Here is a 13262-nt window from a genome sequence, read left to right as displayed (position 1 = left end):
CAAGATCTCCCTCAACGAGACGTTCCACCAAGCAATCCGGTGGTGGGGCAATCGCGCGCCTCTAGCGGCGGGTATGGACTTCCAGACCCCGACACATCAGGAGATGGTGACGACATACGCCTCCCTGAAAGGATAGGGAGCGCAAACCGGAGATCTCCATGCGAGAGGCTTTGGCGCCCAGAGGAGAGGTCGCTACACATCAACGTCCTGGAGCTCCGAGCCGTGTTCTGGGCCTTGTGGTCGTTCCTCCCGTCCCTCAAGGGCAAGGTGGTGAGGGTCTTCACCGACAACACCACCACAATGCTCTACATCCGGAAGCAAGGGGGCACCAGATCTCCAGCCCTATCCAAGGAAGCTCAGGATCTGTGGCACTGGGCTGTAGCCCAGGGGATGTTCCTGGTACCCTTCCACCTGGCAGGAGTAAAGAACACTGTTGCCGACTCGCTCAGCAGGGAGCTGCGCTCGTGCCACGAGTGGGAACTCCGGCAGGATCAAGTGGATCTGCTATTCCGACGATGGGGCAACCCCCAGATAGACATGTTCGCGACGGCTACGAATACCAAGTGCCGGAGGTTCGCCAGCAGGTTTCCCCAGCCGGGGAGCCGACAATGCATTCTCCTTCCCCTGGGACGGCCTGTTCCTGTATGCGTTCCCACCGTTGCTGTTGCTTCTGCGACTCATCAGTCAACTCAGACGGTGCCGCTGCAGGATGATCCTCGTCTCACCGGCGTGGCCGAAGCAGATATGGTTCCCGGACTTTCTGGACTTGTCAGCGCCCCCCTCTCCCCCAGTCAAACTAACGACGGACGCAGATTTTCTCGCCAGGGAAGGAGGCGCCATCCTACATCACGACCCGGGATCGCTGAACTTGCAGGCCTGGCTCCTGCAGCACTAGAGTTCGGAGGCTATGATATCCCAGCGGACTGCAAGGAGGTCCTTGCAAAGGTCAGGGCGTCCTCGACTCTCGTGCTATGGGCATAAGTGGAAGAGGTTCTCTGTCTGGTGCTGTGCATAGAAGATCAACCCTTTGTGGATTACGACCCCTCAAGTGCTGCCGTACTTCCTGTCGCTGGCCAAGTCGGGTCTGGCACATGCCTCCATCAAGATTCATCTAGCGACTATCTCCCGTTGCACCAGAACTCCGGGGCGGTTGTCGCTGTGGTCGCACCGCCTACTGAAGGAGTTCATGAAAGGACTGTTCCGCTCCTTCCCGCCGGAGAAGGCCCAGGCCCCCGTGTGGGAGCTCAATGTGGTGCTAACCAGACTCATGGGCCCTCCATTCGAGGCTCTGCATTCGGCACTGTTGAAATTCCTGTCGTGGAAAACAGCGTTTCTTGTGGCCATCACCTCCGCACGACGAGTGGGAGAGATCCAGGCCCTTTCCTGTAAACCTCAATACCTGACTTTCCACGAGACGAGGGTAGTGCTGAGGACTCGCCCCTCCTTCATGCCCAAGGTGCCGTTGGACGTTCATCTGAACGAGCCCTTGGTGTTACCTATTTTCTTCTCGTCGCCTTCATCGCCTGCTGAGAGGACTTTGCACTCGCTGGATGTGGCCAGAGCGCTGAAGTTCTACGTAGACCGCACAAAGTGTTTTCGAAAGACATCACAGCTGTTTGTGAATTTTGGACCTGTGAACCAGGGGAAGGCCCTCTCAAAGGCTTCCATTTCCAGATGGCTCTCCAGCTGCATCATGCACTGTCACCGGTTGGCAAACCGACCGTTGGCCGGCCGTCCGAGATCCCATTCGACCCGAGCGATCGCTGCTACCACGGCGTTTCTGTCTGGTGTGCCCCTGCTGGACATATGCAGGGCTGCTACGTGGAAGTCGGCACACACCTTCACGAGAGTCTACTGTGTCGACCGGGATTCCAGGGAGGAGTTCAGAGTCGGCCAGGAAGTGCTGCGCAACCTGTTCGCTTAAAGGTGAGCCTGGTGAGGAGGTAAGAGATGCTTAATGTTGATCCTTGCCACCTCCCGTGGTTGTTCATGTGTGTACTGCTATGTATTGTATTCATGAGCATGTGAATCCATGCCAGACCCGATGCTGGAAAAGGAACAAGTTACTTACCTGTAACTGTTGATCTCCAGCATGGGTCTGGCATGGATTCACATGCGAACCCTCCCTCCAACCCCTCTGTGTCTCTTCTCTTGGTCCTACTGCCTCTTTACGTGCTACCAAATCTGAAGATGGCTGCCAGAGGAGGGGCTTAGGTAGAGGGCAGTTATTGGCTGGGGGCAGTATGACCCAGAGACCAGTGATTGGTTATCAGTAGAAAGACAGTTCAGAAACGAAACTGAAAAAGATTTTTTCTTTACCGAGGATTCCCAGCCTGACGACAGGGAATATTCATGAGCATGTGAATCCATGGCAGACCCATGCTGGAGAACAACAGTTACAGGTAAGCAACTTGTTCCATATGTCTCCTGCCTCAGTAGAACTATGTCAGCATACTGGCTCTCTCCTGTATTAGTTTCTAGGCCTACCTGTTTCTGTCTTTGTGTTCTAGCACCCTTAAGCCTCCGGGTCAGCGGCCGCGCTATATAAATCCAATAAAGTAAAGTAAATAGAAACGGTCTTGGAGCAGGAGGCATAGCAGCCAGCAGCAGAGGTAATCGTACTGGAGGCTGAGCTGAATGCCAGCATTTTGCTGGTGCTCTGGTGACAAGGGAACATATTTGTAGGCGAGTCCTACATGAGGGCAACTGCCTCCCTTCTTCCCCAGACCCAGAGGATCCTGTAACCCTAGTACCTGCAGCGATGCCTGGATCTGGCTAGTGGCACCACTAACGTCCGGATGAGCAGATTAACCTGCTGATGGTTTGTTGCATTCTGGACAGACTTCCCTTCAGAAGTAGAGAAACAAAGTACAAAGAACAGGGAAAGGGAAACAAAAGGAAGGCACATTGGTCCTACGTAGGTGTAACAGAGATTCTATATAGTATAGCCAGGCACGTACTCGAGCAGGGTCCGGAATAAGCAGTCTAGAAGAAATAGACTTTCTCACAAGCTTTCACACAGTGTTGCACAGCTATGGAAAGTGGTACGAGCTGCACACACCCTCACAAAGGCCTACGAAAGCAGAGTAAGGCAGAAAGAAGGAAAGAAAAGTGGTTGCTGCGTATTTCAGAAACAGCTGCCGGTGGGTGGAGAGAGAAGGAATGAGATGGCAGGAAATGGCGGAAACTGGATTAGCGTGGAAAATGACGATCACGCCAGGTAAGGAACAGAGATTGATGTCCGCAATATTAGACAGGAAGTTAATGGGCATAACGAGGGTAGGGTCTGGGACCCCACGAGTAAGAAGAAAAGCATCTGAGGAAATCTTCCTCGGTGCAGTGGTAGCAAGGAAATCACTAGCCGCCAGAGAAGGGTCTGGGACCCCAAGAGCGAAAAGGAAAGCATCAGAGGAAATCTTCATCAGTACAATGGGAGTAAGGAAACCGCTGGCCCTCTCGAAGGTTTGGAACCTCAACACTGAGAAAGAACTTTATCAAAAAATACCTGAAAGGATTAATTCTCCTGGTATCGGACAAAGAGCTGGGATGAAGAGTCCAGGGGAAGGGAGTCATTTCCCCTGCCCTTGTGGTGTACTGAGTGTGCGAAGACTTGTACTGGAGACCCACGACAAAGGAGTCACTCGCCCTGGTTCTATTGGGAACTACATAAGTGTACATCAGGAGTAGGGAGTGAATCTCCTGGACATTGGATAAAGACTGAGTGAAGCCCTAAGCCAGGGAAATGGAGTCGTTGCCTCTGGTATTTTCTGTTGATAGGAAACAACTATTGGACGCTGATTAAGAAGAAGGGAGACATTCTCCTGAAGAAGGAATTTTCTGTTAGTTTACTCTTCATTTTTAGTATAAGGGTTAGAGTAGGATTTGACTCAGGACGGTGGAACTTTGGCTTGGTGGACATACTGACACTTACTTTAGTCTTAGTTCGAGGCAGGGAAACCCCTCTTATAAATGGGGATAGTGAGGTCTTTTACTTAAGAAATGACTGTTTAGAACCCAAATCATGTCACCTTTGTGTCAGCTTCCTTCTTTGACACCCTTACAGGACCCAGAGGCATAACACGGGGTCTTGGATTGTAATTCTAAAATCTGTTTGTCTTTCAAAACGTTAATTTGGACTTCTGCGAAATGTTCGAACATGCTTTGGCCCTGTGAGATCATTTACTAAATTGTTATCAATATTCTGTTTTAGGTTTTTAAAAAAAAATATTTTCAAAAAATAGATTTGTATAGCTATCTTGTGTGGCCATTCCTGTATTGTGTGATAATCAAAAGTATTTACTGTACATTTAAAACTGCTTACTGCTTCTGAAGGTAATATTACCCCCACCAAAAATATCACCGTATATATGGTCATTTGGAACGGCCATAGGCGATATTTTTGGCGGGGATAATTTCTGGGGATATTGGGAACGGGGTTTGAGGGGGTGTCCCCGCTCCTTTAGAAATGTTGTGGGGGTGTCCCCCGCAGGTTCCATGCCTTAATATCGCCACATAAATATGGCGATATTTTTATATGCCGATATGTTTGTGGGGATATTAACACATGGAACCATCCTGGAGTGTTGCCTTGACTGCTCCAGTCATTCTACCACTTGGAGAGACCAGAATCCAAATGTGAACAGCACCCTGTAAACCAAATAGTGATATATTTGAGCCCCAGAAATGGACCTAATCAAAATCTCCCTGCCAGATACTAATTCCACTCAAAATTAAGGTGTATTCTAACTGCAATTTTATTTTCTGTTTTGCAGACGTTCAAATGTTTTCATTTAACAAATTACTGAAGATTACCGGTAACTTCAATGATAAACCTGTATCTGCTGGAGGCCACAAACTAGGAGAAGGCGGCTTTGGAGTTGTATACAAAGGTTATGACCGTGACAAAATAGTAGCAGTGAAAAAACTAACAACTGTAAGTTCTTCTCAAGCCTTCGTTTAATGTGCCTCTTGAAATTTCGACAGTAGTTTATTTAGCTTGTGCCTCTGTGAATAGTGGTCCAATCCAGGCCCAAAGGTTTCAGGAAGATCAAGGACCTCATGCTTAAGTGGATATTTTATATGCTTGTTTTACTTCTACTGTAAGTTTCTCATAATCCCCTTTGTATGGTGTAGGGTTAGGTATACACACTTCTGTAACTCTTTAAATAGTTTAAACGTTGTCCCAGGCCGGTTTAGACACAGATGCTGACCCCAAAATAAGGGGTTCTAATCAGTACGTCCGACAGAAGAATGGTGCATGGAAATTAGTTTAGGATGGGTTTAACCCAAGAGACCTTGTGGATGTAGCTTTCCGTGTGATAATGTCCCTGCAAAAATGTCGCCATGCAAGAAGTTTTTATTTCAGTGCCATTATTTTATGGAACCTATGGGGGTCACAGCCACAACCCACACATTTCTTTTTATTTTTTTATGGAGCGGGGGACACCCCCTCAACCCGCTCCCATTTACCCCATATATTGTCCTCATATATAATGTCACCTATACCGTTTCCCGGCGAGTAGATGTATGGCGACATTATATATGGGGACAATATTACCTGATACCAGATGTAGTCCTTGAGGTCAAGTATTGAAGATCAAAGTGTACTAGAGAGACCCCTGACCGGCCCATAGAGTCAGAGTTTGCTCTGTAGTACTTTAAGACGAGATAGCTGCATCTTGAGGTGGATGGGGGTGCAGGTTTTCTTACTCCAACACCAATGAATAAGGTCAACTCAATGGTTTGGCAAAGGGGAGACTGTTTAATGACAAGTACAAAAAACAGGGAAACGTGGAAATCAACAGTGATGCGATAGCCCGTCTCGCTTCAACTCCCGACAACTTCATACAAACAGTAACATTTATACCCAAAAGTCGTCATCGTTGACGTGTAACACTCAAAAGTTAACATGCAATTCTATTGGTTGGAAAAGGTAACTTAAATATAGGTGCTATATCTGTATATGGTAACGGAGTGCGGGGATTGGATAAAGACCATTAGGTGGGCGTCTAAGTCCTTCCTTCAAAAAGGACTACGGTGGACGTCACTAAAAGTACAACGTCCCATTGGTGTTGCTATCTATAGGATCCTAGGGGGGGCATGGCTTGGCAGCCATGGAGTAGGCTGCTTTTCCTAGGAGCTCTGTGATCCTAAGCTGATCCAATGAAACGCATGCAGTCAGAACGCTGACTCAGCACAAAAAGCTCATCAAAATGACCATGAATGCGTGGAGACCTGAATGCCTGTCCCAGCAGGAAGATTGAAGCACCACAGCTAATGCAATGATACATTGCTTCCCCCCGATGGATGCCGTGGAACATTGTGACAAAATGGCGGCAACCTCAGACAAAGGAGCCCTTCGAAGTGAGGTCTGAGAACACCGAGTGCGCCCACGTGGAACGAGGAGCCGGCGTGTCCTTGAGGAGCTTGCTGATCGCTGTGCAGCAGGATTATACCTGGAGTGAAGAGGGAGGCATGGCCCTGTAAGGAGGGCTGCAACAGAGCGCTGGGACTGCGGGCGCACGGGATCGCCCGAGAAGCGTCGGAGATGGAGATTCCCTCGCCGGGAGCGCCTGGCGAGAGCAGGAGCAGGAGGCCCGGCAACGGAGCGGAGAGCCCCCACGGGCAGTGCGGCCTGCGTGACCGCGAGCGTCATTAAAAGCTGGAGGCGAACATTGCAGATACGGGTCGCGGCCACGCGAGTACACCGTAGGTGCAGATGCATGGCAAAAACAACGGATGATCCTGCAAGGACACTATATAAACATGGAAATAGCGCCGCCAGCGCTGTAGATTGCCGCCACAACCAAACTAAGTGCAAATAGGCAATATAGCCCGGATATAGTGGGCAACCCAAGACCCGGTGCAGCAAATACCCCCCTCCCCCTCGGGGCCTAAGGGGCAATATATTGCCAACGTGAAAAAACAATCGAAAGAACCACAACAAACAAACACGGGCGCAATGCGCACTGGTAGGGGGCCACGGCACAGGAGCAGCGGCCAGCGAAATAGGGCTCCTGACGGGGGCAACTACGCATTGAGCTAAGGACATGGAGGCTCAAACTCGGATGGGAAGGAGCTGCAGCTGAAGCCATAGCAGCGTGGAAGCTGCATTGAAGAGAGGGTTGGCCAGGGTCGCCCGAACTGGGCTGCCCCGGGGTGCCGAGCTAAATATCACCGGACACGGGGGACTGGACAGTGAGGTACACATGGTAGCCGTGAATGGACACTATTTATCATGGTAGTAGGCGCAAATACAATATTGAGCCTGTAAAGTGCTAGAAGCCAAGGGGGCACAAGTGGTCTCCACACTTTGTTGAGGGTGAACGCCTGAGTGGATTCTCTGCCATAAGTACCCTGAGGAGTCGGAAGGGAGCAAAGGGCCCAGGAGAGTGCGGGGATGGCACACTGAGTCCGAATACTGGAGAGCACGAATATAGAGCTGAGATGGGTGGTGGACGGCACAGGAGAGACCTCAGTGAACATTGACAGTGGTGTACAGAGCACTAGGAGCACAAGAGACAGGTGGCTCGACCGAGGCCAGCAGCAATCCGCAAGAAACGAGGACGAACTGAAACGTGGGAGGACACACCCCACCCGTGGAGATAGCTCGGCGCTCGTGAATCCATACGAGATACATCGAGGATATTGGCCTGGGCCTGGATGGGACCGTAAGCGACGCAGAAGGATAGCGAAGTAGAACAGCCGCGCCGCGAACAACACTTGACCTGGACCGCAAGATGACGGGGAGAGTAACCAATGGCAAAAGCAAGCAACCCACGATGGAAGCGTTTGCTAAAATACAGCAGTCCCCAGAGGTGGCGGCACACAGTGGTGCAAATGCACCCACGGAAAGTCCCTCTGGGACCGAAAACCAACAGATACTTATGTCCATAATGGAGCTAGAAGACTCATGGGGGACAGCAATGGCGGACCTGCGAACCTCTCTAGAGGCCAAAATGGACGCAGTGGGAATAGATGTCAACCTGCTGCGGCAAGATGTTAGGATGCTGGCGGACAGGACAAGCAATCTGGAGAGTGCGGTCAAAACTAATACGGACACCAGCACCAGTAACGCAAAGGAGATTCATATACTAAAGCAGCAGGTAGCCAACCTGGAGAGTCGGGCGGAGGAAGCTGAAGGAAGGGCCAGACGTAACAACATCTGCGTGGTGGGCCTGCCGGAAGGGGAAGAAGGTCAGGACCCTACTGATTATATCGAGAACATGATCCTGCAGGAAATCGGGGCCGACAAACTTTCGCAAGGATTCACAGTAGAGCGAGCGCACATGGCTCTCATGAGGAAACCGAAGCCTGGAGCTCCCACACGTGCAATAATTGCTAAGATTCTGAATTACAGAGATCGCGAGAAGATCCTGGAGTACTTTCGAAAGGGAGGAACGATCGAAAGAGCCTCGGCTACTATAACAGCCTATCCGGATTATACCATGCCGGTCCAGAGACAATGTTATGGTTATGTGGCTGTAAAAAGGAGGCTGCACACGGCCGGCATCAAATATATGCTCCTGTACCCTGGCAGACTAAAAGTACTGCACAAGAGTTGGATGTTGTTTTTTGACACCCCGGAGGAAGTGGCGACATGACTGGACCTGCAGGGCTGTCCGGAACAAGAAGCAGAGTGGGCCCAAGCAGTGCACGATAAGTGATGGGGATGTTACATATATATTGGGGTATCACGCAGCAGAGTGTCCCAGTAGAGACTTGGGAAAGACATCGCTAGATAGTAATGGATGGGTATTGTTGAAAATGGGATATGGCATCTTGGATTTAGCCGGAGCTTGACGGACTGGAATATAGAGTAATGAACACAAGAGTAAAATATATAGCGATGCGTGGTTGAATTGCAGCAAGTAGGAGCGGCAGGATACAGGCACCTTACCCTCTGAGTAGCAGTAGCAGTAGTAGGCTAGCCATTAGGGCGACTTCACCCTGCAGAGCTTTGAGTACAGGCTATTGCCAGAAAGAGCTAGATGCAGGGATGCCTGAGATCCAGGGATGGAGCTGGGCAACAGTTGGGGGTGGAGGGCAATGTTGGGGAAGGGAAGGGAAGGGAAGGGGGAGGGTGGTGGGTAGGGGTGGTTGGGGTGTTTGTTGTTATGTAGAGTTTAAGTAGGGAAACAAGCCTATATAGAGAGGAAGTGGAGAGGGGAAGAATATCAAGTCAATGGCATCGGGTAATCTTAGAGTCGTGACCTGGAATGTGCGGGGCCTCAATAGTTATCTAAAACGTAATAAGGTGATGATGTACCTAAAGAGGATGCGGATTGAAATAGCTCTGCTACAGGAGACCCGCCTCACCAAGGAGAAATTGGAGGTGGTCAGGAGAAAATGGAGGGGTACTGTCATAGGGGCCACATACTCGGCATATGCAAGAGGGGTGATTACATGGGTGGCACCCCATGTGCCATTTCGGCTGCTCAGTTCGACAGACCCAGAGGGTAGAATGGTGGTGGTGGCGGGACTTCTGGAGAATAGAGAAGTGAACATCATAAACTTGTATGCCCCTAACCATGATACAGCGACATACTTTAGGTCTCTGTATAGTGAGATTAGCCCCCTGGTGGGTGGCGCAATGGTTTGGGGAGGGGATTTCAATTGCACCTTGAACCCCAGGATAGACAGGTCAGATGACAAATCAGAAAAGCCGGTGCCGGCAGCCAGGGCGGTAAGGGCACTGTTGATAGACCTCGGCTTAGAGGATGTGTGGAGACGATTGCACCCTATGGATAGGCAATACTCGCATTACGCTGCGCCACATGACCTGCACACGAGGCTAGATTACATGTTTGCTGCTGCCGAGATAGTGGGAGAAATGGTGGGCGCGGAATACAAGGCCCGTGTGCTATCTGACCACTCGCCTCTGGACGTAGAGTGGCAACATCAACCCCCCAGAGCACGAATCCCGACCTGGAGGCTCAGAACTGAGGCTCTGCAGGATGCGGGATTCCGAGAGGATTTGAGGGAGGCCATTGAGGAATATTTTGAAATTAACACGGGCAGTGTACGCTCTGTGGGAATGGTATGAGAGGCATTTAAGGTAGTGGTGCGTGGGGTTGCTATACCAAAATCCAAGGAGCTCCAAGGGGGAATTGAACGGGAACTGCTTGAAGCAGAAAGAGAGCTAGAGGGCCTGATACAAAGTGGGGGGACCACCCAAAAGGACAGCGCCAAGATAAAGGACTTACAGATGGCTTTTAGTGAACTCTGGGACAGATTATGCAGACTAAATTACAAGAAATATACAGAGAGGCTACATGCAGGGGGGGATAAACCGGGTAGATTACTGGCCTGGTTATACAAAAATGAGACCCCCCCCCCGCCCGGTGATCAGAGAGGTCAGGGACGCGGAAGGTCAAATCTATAATAACCAAGAGGGGGTAAACTGGGAGTTCCTCAAGTATTATAGACGACTATATGAGGACGCAGGAGAAGAAATGAGCCAAGAAATACAGGAAACAATAGAGGACATTGGGCTGCCCACCTTAGATGACCTAGAACGCGCAGATTTGGATGCCCCCATCACCGCGGACGAACTGGAGGTGGTGATCCAACACCTACCCACATGTAAGGCGCCGGGGTCGGATGGGTTACCCAGTGAGTTTTATAAAACGTATAAGCAGGAGCTACTTCAGCCGCTGCTCGCCATGTTTAATGAAGCATATGAGCAGGGGTAACTGCCGGTGTCTCTCCGCGAGGCAGTGATCATCCTGCTCCTGAAACCAGGCAAGCCAGACATGGAGTGTGGGTCTTAAAGGCCCCTGTCTATGCTGAATCAGGACAGCAAAATACTCACGGCAGTGCTGGCCAATAGACTAAAGAGGGTAATTGGTAAGTTGATACACCCGAACCAAACAGGCTATGTCCCCGGTAGAAACATCACGGACAACCATAGGAAGTTGCATCATATCATTGATCAAGCCGAGGGAGACTCGGGCGAGTTGGCCATCGTGTCGTTGGACGCGGTGAAAGCCTTTGACTCAGTGCGGTGGCCATGGTTGAAGGCGACCCTGAAGGGATACGGGATGGGGCCAGGATATATCGGATGGGTCCAGATGCTATATAGCTCCCCGATGGCGAGAGTTAAAAGGGGAACCACAATCTCAGATAAATGGCAGCTCAGCAGGGGTACCAGACAGGGATGCCCCTGGTCGCCCATGTTATATATTTTGGCATTAGAGCCGTTGGCAATTTGCCTGCGACAACAATATGGGGAGGTGGGGATACGTACGACAGGAGGCACACACCTGATATCACTATATGCCGAAGACATGCTCCTCTACTTGCGCTACCCGGAGGAGAACCTGCAATTTGTACTGGAGGTGATGGATCGGTATGCCACCCTCTCGGGCATATCGGTGAACCCTGGGAAGTCCAGTTTGTTTCCCTTGGGAAGGTATAAGAGCACCCCATTGGAGAGATTGCCCATCCTGCAGATACCCTGGCAGCCCATGACATTCAGGTACCTGGGCGTAAACATATGCCATAGGATAGAGACAGAGCACAAAAGCAATACTGAGAAAGCGATTGAGGGAATTAAAAATAGCATGGTGTTCTGGTCCCGATTACCTCTAGCCATGATGGGAAGGGCAGCTCTGCTCAAAATGGTGGTTCTGCCCAGACTCTTGCATTTTTTTGTGAATGTCCTGTACCTGATCCCCAGACACTTTTTTGTGAGATTTCATGGCATGTGCAGGGGCTTCATTTGGGGCAACTCCAGGAATAGGGTGGCCCTGTGGAAACTACAGAACACATGTGATAAGGGGGGGCATAAACCTGCCGAATTTTGAGCTATATTACTTGGCGGGGCAGCTGTTGTATGTGGCTAGGTGGTTGTCCGCAGAGGACTCTGCAGAAGCTAGGCTTTTGCAAGGTGGTACAGCTCCATACTTCCTAAGAGAGATAGTGTGGCTGCATAAAACTAAAATGGTGGGGATGGGGACACTACTGGAGGTAGGCTGGGAAGTTTGGTGCAGAGCATGGAGAACTGTGGGTGACCCAGACCCGCTTTCTCAGCAGGTCCCGCTGGCGGTGTTATGCAGGGATGACTCCCAACTGTTCAAGGGGGTCGCAGATATTGGGAATCGGTGGGCCTAGCCACCCTCGGAGATATATGGCAGGAAGGGGGGGCATTGGAATTTCAGAGGCTACAAGAGGAGACATGGTTGCATAGAGGCCAATACATCACTTATACTAGGCTCATGAAATGGGTGAAGGAGCGGTGGCCGGAGACGGTGCTAGCGGAAGAACCTGATGCTACTCTGGAAATGATGTATGATGTATGATGTCTTGGAGGGTGGGCATGAAATATCTAGGATATATGGGCTCCTGAGGGTGTAGGCAGGGAAGGAGCTGCTCCAACTGAGGCATGACTGGGAGGAGGAGGTGGGAGAACCCATGACAGAGGGACAGTGGGATAGAGCTCAAAGGAACCATAAAAAGGTGTCCCGGAATGCGAGACTCCAGCAGATCCATCTGTATGTCACCCATAGAGCATATTTGACCCCCGGAAGAATAGCCAGGTTTGGAGGCTCGGCTATACAGAAATGCCCTAGGTGCGTGGAGGAGGCGGCAGGGCTGCTGCACATGTTCTGGGCTTGCCCTGAGGTGCAGGGGTTCTGGGAAGAAATAAAGATGAGAATGGCCAGTGGGGGAGTGGTGCTTGACGTTGGGTCTGCTTGGGCATGCATGCTCGGGAGTTTTCCCAGGTCACGTCACTCCAAGCATATTAGTAAGATGAAAGACCTGGCCTATATCTTAGCCAAGCGTAGAATTGCAATGTGTTGGAAAGCGGCCCATAGGCCTAGAGTCGAGATATGGTGGACGGACCTCTTGAGATGGGCAGAAGCAGAAACTGCGGTATGGTTTGAAGCGGTCACTAGGGGGGGAGAGGAGGAAGTGGGCCCCTTGATAGCCTGGAGGCAACTGGTGTCCACAATGGCAAACCCCCACCAGGTCAATCATGAAACAGAAGAGTGAACAAGCACTGAGATTCCTGAAAATGATCATGCAGATGGATGCAGGTACATATGGAATGGCTCGAGTTTGTGCGGAGGGAGGGGGAAGGACAGAGAAAAACATTGTATAATACGATGTTTTGATATCGATTATGAACGTCCTACAAAGGTTGTAATGTTTGGTTTGTTGTTTGTTAAAATAATAAAAATTGTTTAAAAAAAAAAATCTATAGGACCCTAGATTATTTGGTTCATTGTGATTGGGTTGGCTTCAACCCTATGCAGAAA

General features: G+C 50.4%; 1 protein-coding gene across 1 annotated transcript in view; it reads left to right on the top strand.

Annotated features, from left to right (window-relative positions):
* IRAK4 (interleukin 1 receptor associated kinase 4) overlaps positions 1–13262 on the top strand; it is a 149925-nt gene that overhangs the window by 70651 nt on the left and 66012 nt on the right. The window contains exon 5 of the mRNA XM_069628018.1: positions 4773–4933. Within this exon, the coding sequence (XP_069484119.1) occupies positions 4773–4933 (161 nt within the window). The remainder of the gene's footprint in view (positions 1–4772; positions 4934–13262) is intronic.

The sequence above is a fragment of the Ambystoma mexicanum genome, chromosome 12 (assembly GCF_040938575.1).
Source record: "Ambystoma mexicanum isolate Mex_15411 chromosome 12, UKY_AmexF1_1, whole genome shotgun sequence".
Taxonomy (NCBI): Eukaryota; Metazoa; Chordata; class Amphibia; order Caudata; family Ambystomatidae; genus Ambystoma; species Ambystoma mexicanum.
The sequence above is the reverse complement of the archived record's forward strand: the minus strand, read 5'-3'. Positions and strand labels throughout refer to the sequence as shown.